Here is a 25761-nt window from a genome sequence, read left to right on the forward strand (position 1 = left end):
TATCCAGCTATAGTCCAGCACTTGGCAAGAGGATATATTCATGCATGTCAAATAAACCAAGTGTTAAGTGAGGGCAGGGTAGCACTCAGTATAAGGTCCAGTGCATGTTTTCCAAATTGTCCAGTTTAGATTTGTTCTCTTGAAATTGGCCATGTCCAAATAAATCAAGAAGGGAGTGGGACCATTCTGTCCTGAGAAGGGCTCATGTCATGAGCTAAGGTCTTTTCATCTCATTGAGCCTGGAGTTACTCATGAGGCTGAATGTTTTATTTCTAATTTATTTTAAATGTGTCTTTTCAATTTAGTTTATATATTGTTAGCTCTCACTCTGTGATTGTTAGTTTTAGTTTCATGTAAAAAAAAAATTCTAGTTTCAGTTTAGTTTAATATTTCATTTGTATATTTAGTTTTGATTTTACTATTAGTATTTTAGGGCTGCAAAGGTAATATGTTAACTGATGTGATGTAAAAATAATTTCAAGATTTACGCATTTCAATTTCACAACAAAATTCCATCAAATTGAATTGAGTAATCTTTAACAAAATAAAATAAAAATAAAAACCTAAATGTTTTAAGTTTTATTAATTTAAATTTGTAAAAAAATAAATTAAAAAAAAAAAAAAATATATATATATATATATATATATATATATATATATATATATATATATATATATATATATATATATTATATTTAATTTTTCCAATTGTTCACTTTTATTTTTATAAAAGTTAATAAAGTTTTCATTTTTGTTAAAGAAAATAACACTGACTTCACATTTCCAATTATTTTAGTTTTATTTACATTTCATATAATAAAAATGTTTTTGTTTTAGTTTTTTTTTTTTTTTTCAGTAAAAAAAAATAAATAATAATAATTTAGTTTTCGTTACAGTTTTCTTTAACAATAATAAAACTGGTTTCAGGTTTACAATTAGGTTCATTTTTATTTTAGTTAGTTTCATTCTCATTTTAGTTTCTGTTAACAATAATAACACTGGTTTCAGGTTTCCAGTTTTGTTTGTTTTTATTTTAGTTAACGAAATTTTTCATTTAGTTTTCGTTTTAGTATTCGTTAACGATAATAACACTTGTAAAAACTAAATTTTAGCTGTGGACGGTGTGGACCGCCAAGTATGGCTCGACCCATCTGTGCTGGTATGGTTTTTGTTGCAGGGACAGGAAATAAAATCATCCCCTTCTTATTACATATTTCATTTATGGGGAAAATATGTCTACTCTGCACATGCTAAGCATTAAATAAGGGAAATGGAAGAATGAGGTGCAGAGGAAAAGGGGAAGTATCTGTAAGTTGCATTTTCTCAAGTTCTTTGGTTTCTTTGTGTTCCAGTTTGTCAGAAAATGTGGTGTTTTACTGTACCTGAGGGATTTGACTCTGAAACACAGGGGGTTTATGGAGAATAGCCCCTGACCTGTGGCACGACAAAGAACAGATCATATTGCATTACATTCTTAGAATCCTGGCTAATCTTTTCTCTGTAACGGATGATTGGTACTGCTGAGAGGTGTTGGTTGTGCAGGTGTGTTGAAGTCTGTGTTAGCGGATATCTTGCTTAGTCAGATCTTTTCTGTTTAGATGGTTGTCAGTCCCCACCCCTTAAAATCTTTGCCAAAAGCAAATAGTACTACCACACGTCCACTTGGAAGTGGTGGTGGGGGTGTATGTGCAGAATATTTGTGTGCCATACGTACCCTAAAAAGGCAACACCTCAATCCCTGTGGTTTTCATTAAGGAAGGGTGGTGACATGTCCATGCTTTAGTAAAGTATGCTCCACATGAATTTAGAGAGTGAGCCTCACTGGAAACAAAGAACTAGTGTTGTCTTCTGTACAGCTCAGCTCAGCCCTCAGTAACTTACTGGCAACATTCCACATTTTAATGACTGTGGGATAAACCATTTAAACTCTACATGGCTTCCAACATCTGGGGCTTGAATCTCAATGTTGTTTTAAGGGAAGATTTGACAGTTCTTTCAGTTCTTTCTCTTTTCAGACAGAAGCTTATGGGGGTAAACCTTTTCGTCCCTCAAAGTTGAGGGTCAACAGTTGTCCAGTCTCAAAGCCACACAAATAAAACAGTGACCACCCAGCTGTCCTTGGGTGGAGGACTTTTCACGTGGATTAGCACCAGAGGAAGTGACTCTAATTTATTATTATTATTTTTTTTATCAAGAATAGGCATAAATTTTTCCACCTCATCCACGTCTGTAATTGCGATAAGCTTGACGGTATTGTATTTTAAATTTAGATCTCCTTCCGATGGACTGGCACACTTGGGCTGGTATTATGTGACGGGGCTGAGAAGGGTGGGGGTCTTTCATGGCATAACTGGACAGTCCATCCTTAATAGGGATAGAGACAGATGAGTCAGGCGCCAGCCGAGCACCCCTACATCCTTCCCTCTAAGAAGAGGTCAGGAAGTTGCAGGAAATAAATAGGCAACTCAGCACTGGATGGTGCCCCTGACTGTCTGTTCAGTGTTCACGAGAGGAATTCAACAGCAGGCCAGTTATTTTCACAGCTGATCTGTGACGTATCTTTGTTATGTGTGAGAGATGGTAAAATGGTCAGAAAGAAAGCACAACGCCAAAACTGTTGGGGGGTTTTTTAGGTCCGTGCCATGTTAAAAAGAACTTCAGCTTTTAAAAACGAGGCTCTTGCGTTTTGTTCTATTTGCTGCGGTGCATTTTTTATTGGAAGAACAATTGTGGTCTGAACGGCCACTAAAGCTTTCTCTCAAGCTATTAGCTATTACTATGTAGTTATGTACAATTTGTGAGCGAATCATTTTCTTGAGTCTGAAATTAGTCTCAATGATTCATTAGCTGGTCGGATTGAATCTAAATTAATTTTTTTAATCCTTATTCATTAATCACAAATGACTAGAAATTTAATGGAAATGACATGGGTTTTCATTGGTCAAAAGTGTGGAAACCCTGCCTAGAACTTCTAGACTCTTTCACAAGCAATAGAGCTTTCATGAGCAATGTAATAGAAGCTTTACTTGATTTCATACATGATGCTAAGCATACTGTGAGTTAGTCAGACCCCAGAGTAATGTTCTTAATGATTCCTTCTGCTGTGACCATTTGACTCACATCATAGATTAATGCATTTTTCTTATAAAGATTTAAATGTTAACTCAGAGTTCAATGAGCCATGAGAGCTTCCATTTCCTCATGTAACCATGGTGTGAACAGATACTTACAGGGAAATAGAAGATTAAGATTTGTAGACTGCCCTACAAAGGAAAAATGCAAAAACTTTGGCAACACTGAATCCTTTTAATAATGATCATTTTAATAATATTAACGAAATCCAGTGCAATATCAGTTTAAACGAAGATATTGAACTATGGGCAGAGGGGGTACATAAGACAAAAAATGTTGCGAAACACTGTTCTAAGAGACACAATTTCAGTCAAAACTCAGTTTTGAGAAAATGTGTACCTACTTTACTTTGTCCCACAACACCATGGATTTTAATTTGCTGTAGAGATTTAGTCTGGTATACCTGAAGATTCTTCACATACAGTATATGGAAGAACTTGGTGACATCTCTCTTTCCTCAAGATTGAGTTTAAAACACACATTAAACTCATGTCAAATCCTGTCTTCAGTAATCAGACGAGATTATTAGGTGAAGTATATGTGTTCAGCTCAAAGGAGAGGACTGGAAATTATGACGAATGGGTGTGAGCACTGAGCTCAATGAGAGGAGGTCTGCTTTATCAAAGATTTCTTTGGAATTTAACGAAGTGCCCCTACACATCAGAAACACTTGTGAGATCATCATAAACCATTGCTAACAGACTGCATTGGCAGTCCATTTGACCATCTGGAAGATATAATGCATTTTGTGTTTTAGCTTTAAGAGTTTGAAATCTACTAATGAGGAATTGAATGGAATGGCCAAATATAGGATGGGATAGCCAAGACAATGATCCCATATTCATGGGAACAGTTAAAAAAGGTGATATTCTCTAGTGAATGTTGATGAAATAATTTCACCACTGAACATACTGTATATAATGAATCTTTTTGGCTGTGTTCAGATAAGATATATAAGAGGGTTGAACAAGTAACAATTTTTGTTAGTTTAGTTTCTGTGCAGTGAAAATATCAGTGCTGATTTGTGCCTCCCATAGATAAATTGTTAGAGCATGTTGCTAGCAATTGCTAAGTCATGGGTTTGATTCCCAGAGAATGCATGTACTGCTTGAATGCAGTGTAGCTTGAATGCACTGTATGTCGCTTTGAATAAAATCATTTTCTAAATGCAAAATGTGCTTGGCTTAAAGCAGTCCCTGATGATCCCTTTGATATGCACATAATCAAATTGGGTGGAAACCAGCACTTCCTCAGAGATGCTGTGAACCATTGTCCCTATACAACATGAAGAAAGTGATAGCTCCATGTGCTGCATATCAAGTGAAACTAGATGATGAGAACAATGAGAATCTCTTCAAAACTGAAAAATATCATCAAAGAGGTCTTTGGATATCAAATCCTTAAAAGGAAATCAATGTTTTTTGCTCTAACACATTAGAAGCACATAATCTTTTAAGTGGAATTTGCTTTGTGTATCTATTTGTTTTACTGAGAGTATGGGGTGTTATATTCAGCTATTGAAATCATTTGACTGTTTAGGTGGATTAATGATTGTTTGATTTGGGGAATTTCCATCCTGGTTCAGGCTTTTTTGTACTGGTTTTACTGAAGAAAAAAAAATTTTCTTTCTTAAATTATTAGGATGTTTTGAAAGTTGTTGGCTAAGCTTGTTAAGCAGCCTGGTGGGGACACATGATGAAGGGAATAGCATTCAAAACTCAACTTGTGCAGGTGACCCTCTATGCTGGTCTTTTCAGCAAGGTAGTCATTCAGACTCTGCTTTAAGCAATAATCAAAGAAAATGCTAGTATCACAGCCATCTGTGATCAGTGCATAATGATAAAGCCACTCAGAGTAAAAATCTTAAAGACTGGGAAAATCGTGTCCAGTTTTACCAGACATGGTGACTTGGATGAATTAAATCCTTTTGATAAAGGACAAGCATATACATTATGAGATCCAAGTTGAAACTGTCTTGGTGAAAAATGAAAAAATGAATTGGTGAAAGAGTCTCCTCCTTGTAACTAATGGAAAGCTTCTCTTTTCTGTGTTTTCTCAGTATTGGAGATCCTGCAGCTGGTGACGAAAAGAGACTTGTTTTTGGCCGACACTCACATCCTGGAGCTGGAGCAGGAGTGTCGGGAGGCCGAATCTCCACCAGCAGGAGGCACTGAGGAGTTCAGCAGCCCCAGCAGCAAAGACAGCAGTCGGCGAAAAGCCAAAGATGTGGAGCTGCTGTATGAGGCCCTGCAGAAAGAGCTGTGGGACGTGGTGAGGGAGTCTTTGCGTTCCTCCACTGCTGGGCCCAATTTGGGCCTGGTGGTACAGGTGCTTCAGCAGGAGGAACAGGCCGATCGGGACTGGGCTCAGAGCAAGGGAGCCGCTCCAGAAGGCCCACGGCCGAGGGAGTTCAAAAAACGCTGGAGGGAGGCAGTAGTCGAGTTGGCTGACGGAAACTTACCCCAGCATGAAGAAGCCCAAGAGGGTGAGCTGGCGGCCTACCTGGATAAACTCCGGGTTCGGATGGTGGAGGATCTAGGAGCGGCTCGCCGTAATGTGGTGTCTGTGTATCCTGCAGAATATGACTCCTTCCAAGTGTACACACAGAGCTATCACCAGGCTGTTACGCGTCGTCTCCAAGCTATCACTAATGAAGATCTGCAAATCACAGATATATATTCTTTGCTAGACTGGCTTTACAACATCTATAACAGGTAAAAACCTACAGTCACTAGATTTATCTGAGATGATTAATAAACACTTAAGTACCATTAGTGTAAACACCTGGGAATAAGGTCAACATGAAACCCTATTTAGAAACCCATTGTACTTTGGTAATATGACAAATTTTTGAGGGAAACAGAAAATTCAGTATAGGGCGGGACTTAATTTAGTCAGGAATCGATTGGATCATGAAAGTGGGTGTTCCATACCAGAAAGGCGCCAGATCTCAATGAGTTTGCTAAATTAATGCCATAAAATCATCCAATAGCCTAAGTGCAGCCTATGCGACATCAGAAGAAAAGGGAAGTCATTTCAGAGGTGTAGTAGGTTATTACATTTTAATTTAATATCACACATCCTGCTGAAAAAAAAAAAAACAGCTAGTTTGCTGGTCTTAGATGGTCTCCCAGCTTGATCAGGCTGGTTAGTTGGCTGGACCAGCCCAGGCCTAAGCTATTAGGCTTAGGCCTGGGCTGGTTTAAGCTGGGGGGTTTTTCCAACATGGGCGAATAATTTTTGAATATTTGGAATAGCGTGCATCATTCACAATAAGACCAGTAACATGCATTGAGAGAGTAAATAGGATTAGCTTTGATTTTATGTTGACTTAAAAAAATAAAACTGCGGCATTTCACATTCTTGTTTGGTATGTCTACAGTTTTCAGTGTATTTTTCTGTTTTCATTATAATCATAGCTAATTTTTGTTGTTGAGTTGCACTTACTGTATTCTCTTATCAAGCCACATATACAAACAGCAAAGCTAAAGCAGACTATGATAAATAGCTTCTGGTTGATATGAGAGGTGAAACCCACTCTCATACATCCCCATTCCTGTTCCTTCATAATTAAATGTTTCCTTATGAGTGAAGTCCAGACTCAGTTTGTGATTTGTTCTTCCTGTTGTTGCTGCAGGGATGTCCTTGGAACAATCACCATAACAACACCCATTAACCTCTCACAGCTCGGTCCACTGCTGCCAGCGGAGAAAATTGAAAAACTGGAGCTTGACTGCCTCAACTCTGTCAGGGTAAGAACTGAAATTCCCTGGCATAGAGAAAGGTTTTAGCTCCCAATTGTCGGTAATATAAATCCTCTGAATTAAAATGTCTAACTCAAGATCCGGGTAAAAATGTGTGGGGGTACGAAAACAAGAAGTTGTAGAAGTTTTAATAGTTAAATTAAAGGGAATGAAAAATAATCCGATGGCACTGAGGGGGAAGCAATATTAATAGATAAACATCTGGATTTATAAGCAGGCAAATTTATTACTTGAGAAAAGACAGACTTGAGTTCACCCCAAAAAATTTAATAAGTAGCAAAACAGACTGCCTGAAGCAGAAAGTGGCATTAAAAATCTATTGACGTGTGCTGTTGAAGCCAAAGCTGCTCTGTTGAAATTACTTGAAATTACCAGAGCTGTATTGCTGCCTTGTCAATTACTATCTTCTAGTCTTTCCCTTGTTCTGCTAGCCTTTTCCATGTACCATGAAGGGGTGCAACAACGGCACATCCTGTTCACTAACAGAGATGGCTGGTCGTTGCAACCTGCACGGTCAATTAGTGTGCGGCATTTCAGGGTCAATGTACGGTTTTCCTGTCTACAATGAGCACCACACAATAGGAGTCGCTCTGACAGCAACTTTTTCCCTTCGCTAATTATGCAGCTTGAATGTATGTTCTCTAAGGTATGTGCTCACTGGTATGTTAGCCGACCCAGACTCTAGACATAATAAACCTTGAGCCCATACCTGAAAGTAGTCTTGAAAATAATTAGTGGGACATTTTATGACCGTTGCCAGATTTGTCAAAGAATGGGCAAAGAGTGTGACTGTTTTCTTTTTGTTCCTAAATACCTAATGTGGATGTAGTAAAAGGCCAGAGATGAATGCCCCCTCTCTCTACATATTTTATAAATTGACTACTCGGTGGGTTGCCTGAATGACTAGTCGACTAATCGGTCTTAAGGAGGCCCTGTATTATTAAGCTGGTTTCGGGTTCACCTGACCCTGATTGGACATGTTTCTTAGTGAGCATTTACTACATAAGACACCTTCTTGCTTACAAAGAATGTAACAGAATGGAATAGAATGCAGGAGCTTTGAGAAGCTTGATTGAAAGTTGGACTATTTTTAATGCACCATCCTAAAAACACAATGCTTGTGGTGGGACGCTCAAAAAATAGTGCAAGACACCTGATGTAAAGGCCAAAGATGTCTTTCTGAATGTGAATGGATGTAACGACAGTGCTTTAAAGGGAATGAATTTAAATATGATATTTCAAGAAGGTTTTAAAGTGAAAAAATCTAGATAAACTAGTGACGTTACTAATCAACTAGCTAGTTGTTGAAAAACTAGTTGATTAGTCGACCATCGTGACCCAGCCCTGTTAATAAGTGTGTGTGGAGTGTATTAAGTTGCAATGGTAAGTTGAGTTGTTGTTTTCCAGGGGAAAGTGACCACTGAGCTGTGTCAGTTTCTGGAGGAGGAGGAGAAGAGATGGCTGGACACCCTGGACATCGAAGAGTTTCAAATACCTCTGGCCCGTACTGTTATTAAGGTTAGCATTGTGCAACAGATCATTTATACACATTCAAGTTGGTGCGGGTTCATGCGCTAGACTAGACATTATTAAAGCTATCACATGCTTTGACATCATATGTCAAGCACAAATACCACATGTTGCCTTCACAATTTTCTCTGTGTTGATTTTGTGCATAAATGGCCCACTGTTACTTACCATCAGCAGCATTTCCAGCAGGTTATAGACACTAGGTCCATTGTCAGAACGAAACTATGATATGTCGAAAGACATCCATGCACCTCTGTGTAATGCAGTGAGAAAATAGGCTCCTAGCTGGAACCAAAATAAATAAACACATCCCATTGTGAGCCTGTTTCCATCACAGCATATTGTTTTTGCAGGATCTGCATTGGCCCCTAGTGGCCCTGATGGGTACCAGCAAAAATGCTTAGAAAATACCCTGAATTCCAAATGGGATAAATCAGCCTCTGAAGGGCACTTCGAAGGGAGAACAATCATGATAGTCATGCTGTAAGATCTCTTCAAACTGAATTTTCAATAAAAATGACTTATTCCGGGGATCAATACAAGTTAAGGTCAGCATTTGTGGCATAATGTTGATTACCACAAAAATTTAATTTGACTAAAAAATAAAAAATCTGGGTTACAGCAAGGCATTTACTGTATAATGGAAGTTAATAGGGCCAATGTTTAAATGTTAAAATTCACACTGTTTAAAAAATATTGCCACAAGTCGTAAACAATATGTGTGTTAATATAATTTTAGTGTGATAAAATCGGTCACTATAACTTTTTCTGTGTAAAGTTATATCTAATTTTACAACTCTGTTGCCATAAGGACATAACGCCTTAAATTCTAAAACCTTAAAACGACCATAAAAACTATGATTTAAGCAACTTTACAACTCAAATAACACACACCTTTTAGCTCTCCAAAGGTCTCACAGTGGCTAAAGCCTTTGAAGGGAAAAGGGCATAGGGATGATCACTTTTGAATGGAACGCACCCAGTGTTGCTCAAGTCTTCAAAAATAACCAGAGATATTAAGACAAAATAGATGACCAAACATAGATTTTTACACATTGTAATTCACTTTGGGCATGTCCACTAACATGTTTTTTGATTGAAAACTAAATTTTCTAAGTCATTGGTTTCAAAAGTATGCAGAACTATACAGTGTGTCTCTGTTTTTGGTAGATGAGAGGCAAATTAGTTAGTGTGGACATGGACTTAGTGTTTACTTATGTAAATATACTTTATGTAATATAACATTTTCCTGTGTTTTTTACTACAGAGGCTACAGGAGGACCTTGAGAGATCTGCCGCCATAAACCGACATTTGGGCTCACGAGTAGCTCAGTGCAGTCTCAATGGACTTGCAGATTTTTTATACAGGTAGGAAAATATTACACAGTACATGGAGAGTAATGGATAATACAATTCTAAAGTATATGGGCCTTTTTGTTGAGAGTCCAACTTGGAAACCCCAGTCATAACCCATAAGTGGCAAACCTATAATGGACAGTTGACTTTTTCATGTTTCTGAAATCTTTACGCTTAGATAATTACATTTCCTTTATTTTCTTGAAAGCCATTGTCTTGATTTCTTTAGACTCTATAATACTCTATAATTTATTATTATTTATAAAAGTTTATATTATAATTTATTTTAAGCACAATTAAAAACAATGATAGTTGACCAGTATGCTGTAAAACCACATATACAAAGAGAATACAAAGAGGATTTGACAATAAGAACAATAAGAAATTAAAAACAAAAACACACAATACAACTCAAAGGTTGATTATAAGCCAAGGGAAACAGATAAGTCTTTTAACTCTGAATTAAATTAATGTACTGTCAAAGAAGATCTGATGAACACAGGTAGGTTGTTCCATATCTTTGGGGCAGCTACTGCAAAAGCATGGTCACCCCTCAGCTTAAATCTAGACCTGGGAAAAATCAGCAGTCACTGATCAGTTGACCTTAGAGATCTTGTGTATACTCTCAAGTGTTCAGAGAGATAGGAAGGTGCCAATACGTTTAAAGACTTGGAAACAAAAAATAATATTTTAAAATCAATTCTGTGGATTGTCAGCCAATGAAGAGAAACTAAAATGGGAGTAATATGTTCACATTTACATACATCAGTCAAAAGTCTAACAGCAGCATTTTGAATCATTTGCAAGCAAGCAATGGATGATTGGTTTATCCCTATATAAAGAGAGTTACAGTAGTCAAGTCGAGGTTAAATAAAGGCTTGAATCACCTTTTCAAACTCCTCAAATGAAAGTAAAGGCTTAACTTTAGCCAAAAGTCTTAAATGGAAAAAACTAGACTTGACCACTGAATTTTTTTGTTTTTCAGATTTCAGGGCACAATTAAATAAAACAAGTTTTTCACAGATGGTTTAGTGTAGACAGCCAGATATCTGAGATTAAGACTACCAGAAGCATCAGAAGGCCCAAACACACTGACCTCAGTTTTACTCTCATTAAGGTTTAACAAATGTAAACAAGATTTTATATCAGATAAAAATGCCAATAAAGATTCTAAACCATTCTTGTAATTTTGTTTCAAAGGCAGGTAGATTTGAGTGTTGTTGCATAACAATTACAATACACACCATACTTCTAAAAATAGATCCTAGGGGAAGCATATACAGTGAAAACAATATTGGAGCAAGAATGGAGCCTTGAGAGACCCCGCAAGTAAGAGGAGCTACAGAAGAAGAAAATCCACCAATGCAGACTGAGAAATTTCTATTACTCAAATAAGATTTCAACCAGTTGAGGGCATTTCCTTGGATGCCCATGTAACCGGTCCTGCTCAACCTTCCCGGGTGGGATTCGAACCGGTGTCACTGGCATGGGAGGTGGGCACGCTAACGAGGAGGCTAAAGGCTACAGCCTCTAGCGTCAGTCGCTAGTGTGCCTCTTGAGGCCAGGGGAGTGAGGTTTACACATACCGCACAGCTATCACTTACCAGCTGGCCCCCGTTACACCCAAGCATTGCTCAAGACAAGAGATGTGGACACTGTGGTCTAGTATGAAATGCTGCGCTTAAGTCTAAAAGCACAAGGACTGACAAATCCCTGGAGTCCACAGTTAATAAAATATCATTAATAACTTTTAAGAATGCAGATTCAGTGCCATGATGTGTTCTACAACCAGACTGAAATACTTCGAAAATGTTATTTTTCTCCAAGAAAGTCTATAATAGATGGAGAACTACTTTCTCATTTGAAATTGGTCTAAAATGAGACAAGACTGTTGGATCTTTTAAGCAGAGGTTGAGCAATAGCATGCTTTAAATAATTTGGGACAGTCCCTGTAATGAGGTACTGATTAATTATTATTGAATCGTTATACAATAATGTCAAAAACCTGAAAAAGTGAAAAGCGAGTGGGAATGAAGTCATGGGGAGAAGTCGTAGGCTTTAGCTGACCAACTATTTCTTGTAGAGAAGAGAAAGAAATATGTAGGTTCAAACTGACTTAATACAGCAGTGCAAATGGGAGGGTCAGATAGGTCATAAGTTGAGGATAAAATATGTGATCTAATATTATCTTATCCTTTATGTTAATGTATCATTCCATTTTAACTATGTGAGTAAATCATACTCACATCACTGTTTTGGTTTGCAAAGCTTTCAGAGAAAGGTGGAGATGTTCCACGAGGGGCTAGTGAGTGGGTTTGGAGAAAATGAAGATGGTTACATAGCCAAAACCATTGCCCTTGTCAACTGCTGTCCACCATTCAGGTGGGTTTCATAAATGTTCTAATGACAATGCTTGCAAGACAACACTGTATTGATATTCCTTAGAGGTTCAGGTTCTGGTTTGTCCTAAACCCCTAACCCTAAATATTAAACTTCTGCAATTAATTCAGCCTGAACTGCTAAATGTTTGACTCAAACTAGGCTTTATAAATAATTTCAGCCATAGAGATGTGATCTGTTTTTCATTTTTATAAACTTTAAATCTCCTACTGTTATATTGTAAAAAAAAAAAAAAAAATTGTAATGTTTGTAGACTGAATTTCAACTGGTCTTGTTTCTTACATCTGTTTGCATGCTAAATTGTAATTGGTCTTTCTTACATCTATTAGACCACCTTTAGCCACCTTTACACTGCAAAGGTGGAACAGAAGTTGTTATGAGTTGATTATAATACACAGCTGACATAATGCAACTCTGATATGGCATTTCATTTACCTAAAACCTAAGCTCGTCTAAAATGTTCAAACGGTCCCAACACTATTTTTTGCTGCCTTGCAAGCCCTGGTATTTCTTTCAGAAAATGCTAATCTAGTCAGTTTTCTGTTTTAGAATATTAATTATGTACAATATAATGGTGTGTTTAGGAGCTTTGTGGAGCGTTGCGGGCAATGTGACCCGTCAACCAGTGAGGACTCCATTCGGAGAGCCAACACTGCTCTGGACAGGATAGTCAACTTGAGTGCGAGAGTGCTGAACGACAGAATTTTCGAACATATCAGGGTGAGGCTGCCACGAATCACCCCAGACTTCCTCAAATAGACATGTTTTGGTGTATGCATGCAGATACACTTGAAATAACTTATGCTTGTCATGTAGCTCTGTCCAAGAATATAAAGAATATCTTATCAGTATTTCCCCTATGGGTTGTTCTCAAGGATGTTGTTTTGCACATGGTTTCTCCTGGTCTGAGACACTAAAATAGCAGGAGTAAGTGAAAAACACTAGTGAATTAGATGTCTTTGGCTCGATGCCGAACAGTTTTCAATGTTTGCTGTACTGACTGGCATTACCAGCCCTCATGGGCCACATAGTTTTGCTGCATCCTTTTTACCAAGATGAGACTTTGACAGGAAGTTAGCTCTCTTGAAATCTAAATTCTCTCACATCCTGAAGTAGGCAAATATAGTACATTCCAGTGTGTACTCTTTGTGTAATTTCTAATCCAGTGGTATCTATCTCATCTCATACAGCCCTTCTTTGATAAACTGATTAAAAAGAAATGGCTGAGCAGCACAGAGCCTTTTGAGCAAATCGAAGGACACATAAAAGAGCACTTCAAGAGGTTTCGCAGGATGGACAATCCACCCTACGAGGTACACAAAGATCAGTTCCATTTCTTCCCTCCAAACTACCAGATTATCATGTGCTTAAAAGCACCTTGTACTTTTAGGGAATACTGCTTAGTGAAATGCGTTTTGATGCTTTATCCCTTGTTATTATACAGCTTTCTGTAATACTTTTTTATTATTGATCAATTGTGTTATTTTGTGGTCAAATATCTAGTAAACTCTATCTACCAGTAAACTTTATAATTGACCATTGTCCCACACAACCAATTTCCTACACTGAAAAAATTGTATCCTACTGTATAAATTAGCTTCATGTGAAAACATCTAAATTAAATGGTTTTATTCAATCAAAAATATTATTTAGCATCATTGAATCAACAGGAATACAACAGGTTACATCAACAAAACTAATTTATAGGGTTAGATCAGGCAGAAATAGCTCTTAAAGGTCAACAGTTTACCACTTTTTAGAGTGTAACTTTGTTAACTTTGTAACTTTGTCTCTCATATCACTCTGCAGATTTTTTCTTCTCAGATAATAAAATAATTTACATTGAAATCAATTTTTCATGTCCATTCTATTTATTTGGTAAGTTGTCTTTTAATAATTGGAATAATGTACAGTAAGCTTGTCATTATAGCACAATAAACCTCCTGAGAAAATGACTGAGAATGTACATACAGTGCATTCAGAAAGTATTCAGACCCCTTAATTTTTTCACATTTTGTTATATTTCAGCCTTATGCTAAAATGCTTTAAATATATATATATATATATATATATATATATATATATATATATATATATATATATATTTTTTTTTTTTTTTTTTTTTTCACATCAGTCTACACTCCATACCCCATAATGACAAAGTACAAACCAGATTCTGAAATATCACATTGTATTGTATAGCTCAGGTGCTTTGAGATGTTTCTACACTTTGGAGTCCACCTGTGGTAAATTCAATTGATTAGACATGATTTGGAAGGGCACTCCTGTCTATATAAGGCTTCACAGCTGAAAATGTATATCAGAGCAAAAACCAAGCCAGTCAAAAGGAACTGCCTGCAGAGCTCAGAGACAGGACTGTGTCGAGGCACTGATCTAGAGAAGACTACAAAAAAAAAAATGTGGCTGCATTGAAGGTTCCCAAGAGCACAATGGCCTCCATAATTCTTAAATGGAAGAAGTTTAGAACATCCAGAACTCTTCCTAGAGCTGGCCCAAACTTAGCAATCAGGGGAGAAGGGCCTTGGTAAGAGAGGTGACCAAGAACCTGATGGTCATTCTTGTTGAGCTCCAGAGATCATGTGTGGAGATGGGAGAAACTTGCAGAAGGATAACCATTACTGCAACACTCGACCAATCTGGGCTTTATAGCAAAGTGGCCAGACGGAAGCCTCTCCTCAGTGCAAGACACATGAAAGCTCACTTGGAATTTGCTATAAAGTTTTAAAGGACTCTCAGACTGTGAGAAACAAGATTCTCTGGTCTGATGAAATGAAGATTGAACTGTTTGGCCTCAGTTCCAAGCGTCATGCCTGGAGGAAACCAGGCACCGCTCATCACCTGCGCAATACCATCCCAACGGTGAAGCATGGTGGTTTAACAGCGGCAGGGACTGGGGGACTGGTCAGGGTTGAAGGAAAGCTGAATGCAGCAAAGTACAGAGATTTCCTTAATGAAAAACTGGTCCAGAGCACTCAGGACCACAGACTGGGCCGAAGGTTCACCTTCCAACAGGACAATGACCCCAAACACACAGCCAAGACAACGCAAGAGTGGCTTAGGGACAACTCTGTGAATGAATGGCCCAGCCAGAGCCCGGGCTTGAACCCAGTCAAACATCTCTGGAGAGACCTGAAAATGGCTATCCACCAACAGTCCCCATCCAGCCTGACAGAGCTTGAGAGGATCTGCAGAGAAGAATGGCAGAAAATCTCCCAATCCAGGTGTGCATAGCTTTTCGCATCATACCCAAAAAGACTTGAGGCTGTAATCGCTGCCTAGGGTGCTTCAACTAAGTACTGAGTGATCTGAATACTTATGTCAATGTGATATTTTAGTTTTTTATTTTTAATAAATTTGCAGTTATCAAAAATCTGATTTTTGCATTGTCATTATAGGGTAGGAGTGTAGACTGATGTGAAACAAAGCATTATAGCGTAAGGCTGCAACATAACAAAAAGTGAAAAAATGAAGAGGTCTGAATACTTTCTGAATGCACTGTATCTCCTACTTACTGTGTTCTCTTAGGTACTGGTGGTGGAGGTGCACCGGCGTGTGATGACTGAATATATCCGGGCCATCATGAGGGGCAGAATAATTTGCACATCACTCAAAATGAGAAAGAGAATGGCTGGCCGTCTCCGTGACGAGGGAAAGCATCTAAAAACTCTCTTTAAAGAGTTGGTGAGTCATTGATCAGGACATTCATTTTTAAATATTTTGTAAAAGGGTACATGTTTAAACCAAACACAAGATATAAAAATATAAAATATACTAGATTTTAGTAATCAGAAGAGGTATATTTGAAATCATTTGACCTCATAAGCATAAAGTTATTTACATCACGTTACAGTTATATGGAAAATGCAGACATTATTGGACATTTAGGCTTTTTGTAAGAAAAAAATGATAATACTATTATTGTTATTATTATTATTATTAGTCAATAAGGCAAAATTCCATTTTCCATTAAATTATTCCCGCTTTCATCATGCTTAACAAAATGTCCTTTTGAGAATCATCGACAGCCACTGGAAAAAATACACAACAACAGTTTTTTGAATGTTCACGACAACTTTCAAACAAAAGGAAAGTTGAAAGAATGGGCACCTCTGGAATGGCCATAGAGTCAGTTGGCCAAATAGGCCCTTGGCTCCAAAGGGCATTTTGATGACCCGCCCAAACTCTCCTTTCCCCTATGTAGCATCCGCCCGTTGCTCCAGTTAAAACATCCGTTTGTCACCTCTGTGGACAACAGGATGCCTTTGTTTATGGAAGAACATTCTGGCCTGGGCCTTTGAAGTCATGACTTGCCTTTAAGGTCAAACTGGGAGTCAGGAAGGCCTGCCTTGGTGCAATGGGCATAGATATTTAAACTCAATCGGAATAACATGTGCTCCTATACTTAATCCTCTAGGCATGTTTTTCCAGACATGAGGGTAAAAATAGCCTTTTCTATAGCTGTTATGGATTGGGCCTTGTGATTTTCATGGTGGGTTAAGCCCATCTTTCTTTCTGTACATTGCAGTAGGGTTGTCAGTTACAGTTGTCAATACCAATACCAGTGAAATTTCTTGATTCTCGGTACCAATTTCGATACCACAACAAAAACTAACATGCTAATGAACACATTCCTTTATTTGAAATGTTATATAATAGTATGAAAATTAAGAAAGTACCAGTAAATTTAAACATTGGCATTTAGCTTTAGCTATTTTTCAATTAAATAAGCATTGCTTTTTTCAAATTTATATTATCACTTGATCAATATAAGCAACATCATAGCAGCGGCAAGTCTATTAGATCATTTTCGCAAAGTAAACCCCTTTTTTGTTCTGTCTGTTTATATTCAACTAAGACAAACCAACTGTGTTATCATTAATACGGTTTTTACATTTACACTTTGTTTACAATAATGTGCGTGGTCATATTACCGCGAGTATGCTTGTGAGCATTCAAAACTACCGCGCACAGGTACTTTGATTATTTTTTTTACTTTACTATCATCAATGTACTGAAGTATCAGTACTTTTGACATCTCGACATTGAAGTTTTTGAAAATGCAGCACATTTATTCGAATCTTTAGTACCAGGCAGTTTTAATCTAAGTTTTCATCTACACGGTCCAAAAACTAATGTTTTTGGGGATTAGTCTCGGCATTGGAAGGATTTAGCTATCTGATTTTGACGCATGACAGGGATCTGATGTTATCATGTCTGTTTGCACCCACCCAGGAATCCTCTGCCTCATGGCTTGACAGTGCTATTCCTCACATATCAGAGATAATTCTCCTGGAGGACACTCCCTCCATCCAAATGGAAGTTGGCATGCTGGTACGGGAATTCCCTGACATACGGTGAGTGTCTTGAGGGGCTGAATGTTGCACAGCCGGGATACCTTGTAGCCCCTGATATGATAGAGGTCAAAAAGCAGAGAGCTCGGGTCATTTGGCAAAACACGGTCATTGCCATCTATTCTGTTTGACAGCAAAAGTGGGGCTTGTAAAAGCAAACAAGACCTTTGTGGTTTCCTGATTTTTATGGGAGATTGTTTAGTTATCCCAGATTCTCATCAAAGGTGTACATTTGTCCAAATCTCGATTCTGACAAAGACAAAGCAAAAACACAGGCGTCCTGCCAGGGCTTGACCTTAAGCTCCATAGCTTAACCTAGAGAGGGCAGTTGCCTAATCAAGAGTCCTATAAGACTGCAGACTCCTGAAAGCTCTCATTTGTGGAATGTGTGCTAAATTGAGCTTGAAACTTCAAATGTGTGACCTAGATGTGGTGTGGGCACCATTGTTTTGCATTAGCAACACCTTTGGGTTTTAAACTGAAGAACACTTAAAATTCTTTCTATCTACAGTTCATATCTTCCGAAATGTTTATTATCTACATTATAAAGTCTGTCTTTGTATAAACAGGAGCCAACTCTGGTAATTTGTTGAGTGAGCATTCTTTGCCTTTCAATGCACAATTTAAATATGCTTGCAGCAATGTTGCTGAACATTTTAGCATGCCATGAAGAATTTACAGTTGACTAAAAAAAGTGTTATTAGATGTTAAGACTTTTTTGCGTGTCTTGCATATTATTTAATAAATTTAGTCATTCAGTCTACTGAGCTACAAATTTGATTTTACTAGATGCTCTAGCTCTCTATTGACGACAACCTCTTTAAGAAATCTTGTGGATATTAATGTTACATTTTAAGGACTGACCATTAGGGCTTGATATTAACACCCGCCAAATGTGGGTAAAAAACAGCAGTGGCGAGTAACTTCGTCACTCTTACTAGCCATTTTGGCTGGTGACATTTTCAAGGTTTTCCCAGCATTGAAAATTCTGTGATTGTCAGGCTGCTGAAGCAAATTAAATTAAATCCATCTTGTATTCAGTGCTTTATAGCACTAAATATTATTCAGAAATTTTACAGATTCATATTAAATCTATTAGGGCAAATCTATTAGACTTAATTTGGTTGCACTTTATTTTACAGTACCTGTACTTTCAGTAATACTTACAGTGTATTTACCCAAGAACATACTGAGTAATATTAGGTAACTACATGTATTTAATATGGGTTATGGTTAGGGTTGGGGTTAGGTTTAGGGTTAGTGCCTAGTAATTACTGTAATTGTTGTAATTATATAGTACGTAAATGTAGAACAGTACTGTAAAATAAAGTGCTACCCTTCTTTTTTATTCCAACTGTGAAAATTATAGTTTTTTAAATGTGTTTAGGCTATTAGTTTTTTTAGAACAAATAGTATAGTTGATTATTTTTTTAGAAAGAATATTTACATTCAGTGGTCTATCAAAGGTCTTACCTGTGGTAATGGCCTTATTATTACAATGGAAGAACAATGGTGAACTTTCATAAGGGCAAGTCCTGTATGATTTTTAATAAAGAGGTTTAAGGTCTGGACTTCCATGAATTATGGTCAAATTATTAACAAAGTTTTCCTGTTCTATCCTACTGCTGTTCTAACTGGTCGTGTTTGTTTTCAGATATTCTAAGAGACTACTTAAATCATTAGGCCTGAGTCCTGCTAAACTCATATCATTCTCATTCAAATAAAATGTCCAAACCAGTGCATGCAGTTAAAATCTCCAGTTACCTTTATCAGTTTTTGTGAGGTGGGGGATTTTAGCTAGTGAAAATGATGTGTGACTAATGATTTTTGAACACCACTAGCCATAATAATAATGTCAAGCCCTGCTGACCACACACTCACCATGCAACCAAGACCCTATTACCATTTTAAACGTGTTAATATATATATATATATATATATATATATATATATATATATATATATATATATATATATATATATATATATATATATATATACACACACACACACTGTCGGCCAAATGTTTGGAATAATGTTCAGATTTTGCTGTTTTTGGAACGAAATTGGTACTTTAATTACCAAAGTGGCATTCAACTGATCACAAAGTATAATCAGGACATTACTGATGTAAAAAACAGCACCATCACTATTTGAAAAAAAGCCATTTGTGATCAAATCTAGACAGGCCGCATTTCCAGCAGCCATCACTCCAACACCTTATCCTTGAGCAATCATGCTAAATTGCTAATTTGGTACTAGAAAATCACTTGCCATTATATCAAACACAGTTGAAAGCTATTTGGTGTAATAGCAATTTTTCATGTTATTAATGTCCTGACTATACATTGTGATCAGTTGAATGCCACTTTGGTGAATAAAAGTAACAATTTCTTTCCATAAGAGCAAAATCTGTACATTATTCCAAACGTTTGACCGCCAGTATATATATATATATATATATATATATATATATACACTATATGGCCAAAAGTTTGTGGACACCATATGTGCTTGATGAACATTTGATTTCAAAACCTTACGCATTAATTTCCCCCTTTTGCTGTAATAACAGATTCCACTCTTTTGGGAAGGATTTCCACTATACTGTATGTAGTAACATGGCTGCAGGGATTTGCTCTCATTCAGACACAAGGCTATCAGTGAGGTCAGGAACTGATGTTGGTCGATGGGGCCTGACTTACAGTTGCTGTTCCAGTTCGCCCCAATAGTGATCAGTGGGGTTCAGGCCTGGGCTTTGTGCAGGCCAGTCAATTTCTTCCACGCCAGACACAGTAAACCATTTCTTTACTGACCTTACTTTGTTCACAGGGGTATTGTCATGCTGGAACAGAAAAGAGCTATCCCCAAACAGTTGCCACAAATTTGGAAGCACACAAAGCCCAAGCCATTACATAAAGAAACATTAAGATGTATCTTTACTGGATTTAATGGAGTAACCAAATTCGTTAATTAGAAGGGGGTGTCCACAAACTTTTGGCCATATAGTGTGTCTGTATATATATAAGAGTATATATATATAAGAGTTCCCTATTACCTAACCAGCGTTATCAAACTGGAAATCAACATGCTGCTTCCTAATGTTCATATGCACTGAAATCAACAACATTCTGCCAAATAAATGTCAAGCAACCTGATCTCCCATCAAACATTTTTGCATCAATTCAAATATATTTACCTTTCCCTATGGCGCTACTAAAAGAGCGTTGCACCAAAAACCTCTGAGACACAGGTTCTGGTCCCATGGAAACCAGGAAGTAATTGTGTTCTCAAAAGGGCAAGCTGTCACTGCCAGTTGCATTAGCACTGGTTTACACACATATTAATCACTAACACATTTCCCTCTGCTTACCTGCTGGAGCCGTGGGTGGACACACAATTTGTTGACACTCCAGCATTCAAACACGCTACATCTAACACATAATTTACATTCCCCGACAGTCATTATACCCCTACAGAACAAACACACACAGACACAGGTTTTTGCTAAATTTATATGTCTTTTATTGCACTTATCTTTGTGTTCTTTGTTGCGGAGAGTCTGTCTTCTGGGTTCGTGGCTGCATTGGCCAAATGGCGCATGCGCTAGACAGGAATTTACCGGTGCTGATGGTGTGCTCCGAAGTGGGCGGGGCTTCCGGTATTTAACGAGCCCTCCGTTCACTGAGAAAGTTGTCTCTGTTTGAACCTTGATGTGGAAGTAAGTCAGTGTGAGACTCATGCAAATCCAAAATAGAATTTTTTTTTTAAATTCTCAGTTATTATTTACTTACCTGTTTGTTTGTTTTGTTTTTGTATATACTGTACATTTTTGTATATAGTCCTCAGTTTTTACTACTGCGGCTGAGTCATTGCAGAACCCGTTCCTCACAAGTGCGATTCAGAAATTGCATTTTTATTTTAAAATAAAATTGTTACTCAACTGTTAGGTTTAATGTTGGGGTTAGGCAGTAGGGTTAATAAAATATGCATTCCTGTTGACATTGTAACATAATTTACAACTAAAAAATACAACTCGCTTTTGGCGCCACCCTGTGGACATTTCACCTCCACAACACTTCCAGCTCCGGCCACAGGGGGCAATGACAGTCTACTACTAATTCTTCCTGACCGCTGAAAATTATGGAGTGGCAGAGAGCATTACTGATTGGCTGAGTCTGGCGAATGTTAATAAAGTGCCTGAAATCTCTTATAACACCTTTAGATAGATGAATGTATTAGTTTGCTAGTATTTTTGTTGTCCACTGGGTGATATTATGTTTAAGTAATTAGGAAGGTTAGCAAGGTTAGGTAAGTCAGGAGTCTGGGCAATCAGGGAAGCACATTGTTTTTGACTGTGATACAGGGGAATATGAATATCATAAGAACCTTGGGAAATTTGCAAGGAAAACGTGTATTGGAATATGGAAAACATGAAATTGAACTGTGATTGTATGTGTTTAATTGTTTTTGGATTTACTAAAGAAAGACATTATTTTAAAGCTACAAAGGACTTGGACTCTCTGAAAACTATTTAATTTCTTGCTCACCTCTGGCTTTAATGGAAAGTCATCATAGCTAGATTTAGCCATTCTGTACATTTCACTGTTATCATGACTCTGTACATTAATTGAATATGATGTCACATCAATCAAGAGTAAATATTTTTGTGTTTGTGCTTGTAGGAGGAAACATGTCTCTGCCATACTAAATATCCGTGGGATGACCCGACAAACAGAGAGGCAGGAGATCTTGAACATAGTAAAAGACATCGAGAACAGCGACAGCCTCATGCGGGTGTCTCGTGACAGGGCTCTTTTCGCTGAAGTGCCGGTGACATCAGAAGTGCATTGTCTAAATGTAGGTTTGAGCCGCATCGCCCTCACCGCTTCATCACTCTTCTCCAGCATGCGGACCCAGCGCAGGAGGACTCCAACCAGGGAAAACCAGGATGACATGCTGTAACCCAGGGCAAAAGCTCTTGAGCTTCTCAGAAGGGTTTCTTATGAAGTCTTCCAGCACATATTGTGCACTGGAGCTCAGAACAGAGAACATGACAGCATTAGTTGGCATCACTACAGTCGTTTTTGCACAGCAAACTGTGGAAAGGCTTGTTTGAGATATACAGTGTGTACCGTTTCAGTGGAATTGGAAAATGTTATTTTCTGAAAATACTGTATCGTTCAAGTCTCATTGAACTCTATCACTGCACAGAAGGCAGAAGTGACATTAAGCAACTGTCTCTAAGAAATGTCTTTTAAGATCGTAAAGTGCAGGAGTCACATGAGTGTTTGTTGTAAAAATCAACTACTGATCAAAACACTGTTCAGTTTTGAGAACTAAGAAATATATAAATTAGGAAGTAGGAAGTTTTTTCCTCTGAATCATGTCTTGTCTGTCTTAACCTTTTGACAGTAATTGATTGGGTAATTATGTTTTTATTTTTAGTTGCACATGACTGAAGACTGATTTTAAGGTACTATGCAATTGCAGTTGTCTTTGATCTTTCAAAAAAGAATTGATCATATTTAAATGAATAATTTCATGATCCAGTCATCTGTTATCTTGTCATAAAAGATAAATGTATTTTTTGTCATTTGTAATTGTCAGATTATTCAAATATACCTGAAAGAAATTCTATCGGGCTATTTAAATACCACAAGGCTTATTTATTGCACAAATAATTTCATACAACAGTAAAGAACAACAACAATAACCAACCCAATAACTAAAACCAAAAATAAATTTGCCTTAGCCTTGTTGCCTTAAAGTAACTGGTCTATACACAATCTTAGTACTAGTTTTGGGTTGTTTTACCTTAAATATGTATGGACCAAGCTAAAGTTTTTGTATTTACCATGCCACAGAGTTAATCTTCTAAAAAATATTGTCTTTCATCCAACTTGTCCTTTCAGTATGCGTTTGATTAGTCTGTATATGTTGATGTGTGAGCACCATGGCAAAGAATTCAAAGATACAACATTTCAGTAAACTTAAGGGTACTCTGCATGTATACTGTATATACACAAATACTTAAGTATGAACTTTGACATTAACTGATATTTTGGTTATAGGAAAAAATATTTTACAGTGTACATGTATTGAATCACATATGAATAAATGACAGAAAATCAGTTGTTTGCAGTTCTGTTTATTATTATTATTATTATTATTATTATTAAATCACAAGGGCCCTTTACAACCTCAACAACTTAAAGTTGATCAACCTATACCAAGCAACTTTTAGTCTGTTTGAGGTCCAATATAATGAACTGAAAAGCGACTTTGAAAAATAAAAATATAAAGGTGGAATAAAAATATGATCTACTTTTTTCAGATCATTGTTGTTAATATAACACAGTAAGGTCTCTTTCTTTCAAAGTTATGAAAGAAATTTAAATTACTTAGAGAAACATTGCATAAAATGGTTGTCGTGTATCAGTAAACTTGATTGAACTGTGTTCATTGAAGAGGTGCAGGTAAAGTGTCATAGAGAAAGTTTAGTTGGGCACAAGAATACAATTATTTCATGAAATAAGTGCATAGTTCGGGGAACAGTGGGAATGGGTCGTCCCTTACAAACATTTGCCAAAGTAACCATTGTTTCTGCCAAAACACCTTCGTTACAGTTATTTACACTACTAAATCTGTGATAATTGTGAACACTTTCATAAAAATAAAAAAAATGACACACAGATAGTAAAATCTTCTTTTGCATTTCAAAAGAGATCTGATATTAATTTATTTTTATGTAAAATAGTAATAATAGGCCTAACTATAGTAGCCATGTGGTTAACATGGGACATTTTTGTAATGGATGTTCCCTGTGGAGCCGGGCCTGATCCTAGGCTACATTAATAATTTTAAGTAGGCATATAACATCTCTAGAATGCTGGTTATCACTAATTTAATTGTGACTTGTGTTAAAGTCGTTCTGCATGAATATGTTGAATGTCTTTGCCAACGAGTAGGAGTGAAAGTAGCAAATTATGAAACACCCAAAAACACAAGTTTGTGTTATTTATTGTGAGAATTAGAGAGGGGGAGTTTAACAGCATTATACCCATGAGGCTTTCAATAAGAATTTTGCAATAGTTCTTATTTAACAAGATGTGAACCCCCAACTTTCATTAAGAAAAGTCCATAAGCATTCACATGTTGAGCAACTGATGATCTGATGAAAAGTCTGTTACACCGCCCTCTGGAGGAGTTTCAAGCTTCTATTTGTTTTTGACGTGTAACACATCTATACACCAGATGGCGCGCTTCTCAAACATCTTGGGTGCATTCCATTCAGAAGGGCTCATCCAAATCAAATCCAAATCAAATCAAATCACTTTTATTGTCACACAACCATATACACAAGTGCAATAGTGTGTGAAATTCTTGGGTGCAGTTCCGAGCAACATAGCAGTCGTTTATGCCCTAATCCCTTCAGAGGGTTTGCCCTCCAGAGTGAGAGCTTCGGCGGGTTGGAGGGTGTAGGGCTAAAAAATATCAGTCATTCAGGTAAAAGTCACACTTGGGGTAAAAGGCTCCCTCCCTCACTTGGGGCAAAAAGCTCTAACACTTGGGGTAAAAGGCTCCCTCACTTGGGGCAAAAAGCTCTAACACTTGGGGTAAAAGGCTCCCTCACTTGGGGCAAAAGGCTCTAACACTTGGGGTAAAAGGCTCCCGCACTTGGGGTAAAAGGCTCCCTCACTTGGGGCAAAAAGCTCTAACACTTGGGGTAAAAGGCTCCCTCACTTGGGGCAAAAGGCTCTAACACTTGGGGTAAAAGGCTCCCTCACTTGGGGCAAAAGGCTCTAACACTTGGTGTAAAAGGCTCCCTCACTTGGGGCAAAAGGTTCTAACACTTGGGGTAAAAGGCTCCCTCACTTGGGGCAAAAGGTTCTAACACTTGGGGTAAAAGGCTCCCTCACTTGGGGTAAAAGACTCTCACACTTGGGGTAAAAGGCTCCCTCACTTGGGGCAAAAGGCTCACACACTTGGGGGTGAAAGGATCCCTCACTTGGGGTAAAAGGCTCTCACACTTGGGATAAAAAAACTCTCACACTTGGGGTAAAATGCTCCCTCACTTAGGGGTAAAAGGCTCCCTCAATTGGGGAAAAAGCTCTCACACTTGGGGTAAAAGTCTACCTCACTTGGGGTAAAAGGCTCCCTCACTTGGGGTAAAAGGCTCCCTCACTTGGGACAAAAAGCTCTCA

General features: G+C 37.5%; 1 protein-coding gene across 2 annotated transcripts in view; it reads left to right on the forward strand.

Annotated features, from left to right (window-relative positions):
• Positions 1-23145, forward strand: part of exoc3l2b (exocyst complex component 3-like 2b) — a 43776-nt gene extending 20631 nt beyond the window's left edge. For both annotated transcript variants that reach the window (XM_051679422.1, XM_051679421.1), the window contains exons 4-13: positions 5192-5846; positions 6770-6884; positions 8304-8414; positions 9694-9794; positions 12051-12164; positions 12767-12902; positions 13373-13495; positions 15729-15884; positions 17436-17557; positions 22240-23145. In XM_051679422.1, coding sequence (XP_051535382.1) covers positions 5192-5846; positions 6770-6884; positions 8304-8414; positions 9694-9794; positions 12051-12164; positions 12767-12902; positions 13373-13495; positions 15729-15884; positions 17436-17557; positions 22240-22519 — 1913 coding nt within the window. In that variant the 3' untranslated portion in view covers positions 22520-23145. The remainder of the gene's footprint in view (positions 1-5191; positions 5847-6769; positions 6885-8303; positions 8415-9693; positions 9795-12050; positions 12165-12766; positions 12903-13372; positions 13496-15728; positions 15885-17435; positions 17558-22239) is intronic.
• The last annotated feature ends 2616 nt before the right edge of the window (positions 23146-25761 follow it).

This window comes from Myxocyprinus asiaticus, chromosome 39 (assembly GCF_019703515.2).
Source record: "Myxocyprinus asiaticus isolate MX2 ecotype Aquarium Trade chromosome 39, UBuf_Myxa_2, whole genome shotgun sequence".
Classification (NCBI taxonomy): Eukaryota; Metazoa; Chordata; class Actinopteri; order Cypriniformes; family Catostomidae; genus Myxocyprinus; species Myxocyprinus asiaticus.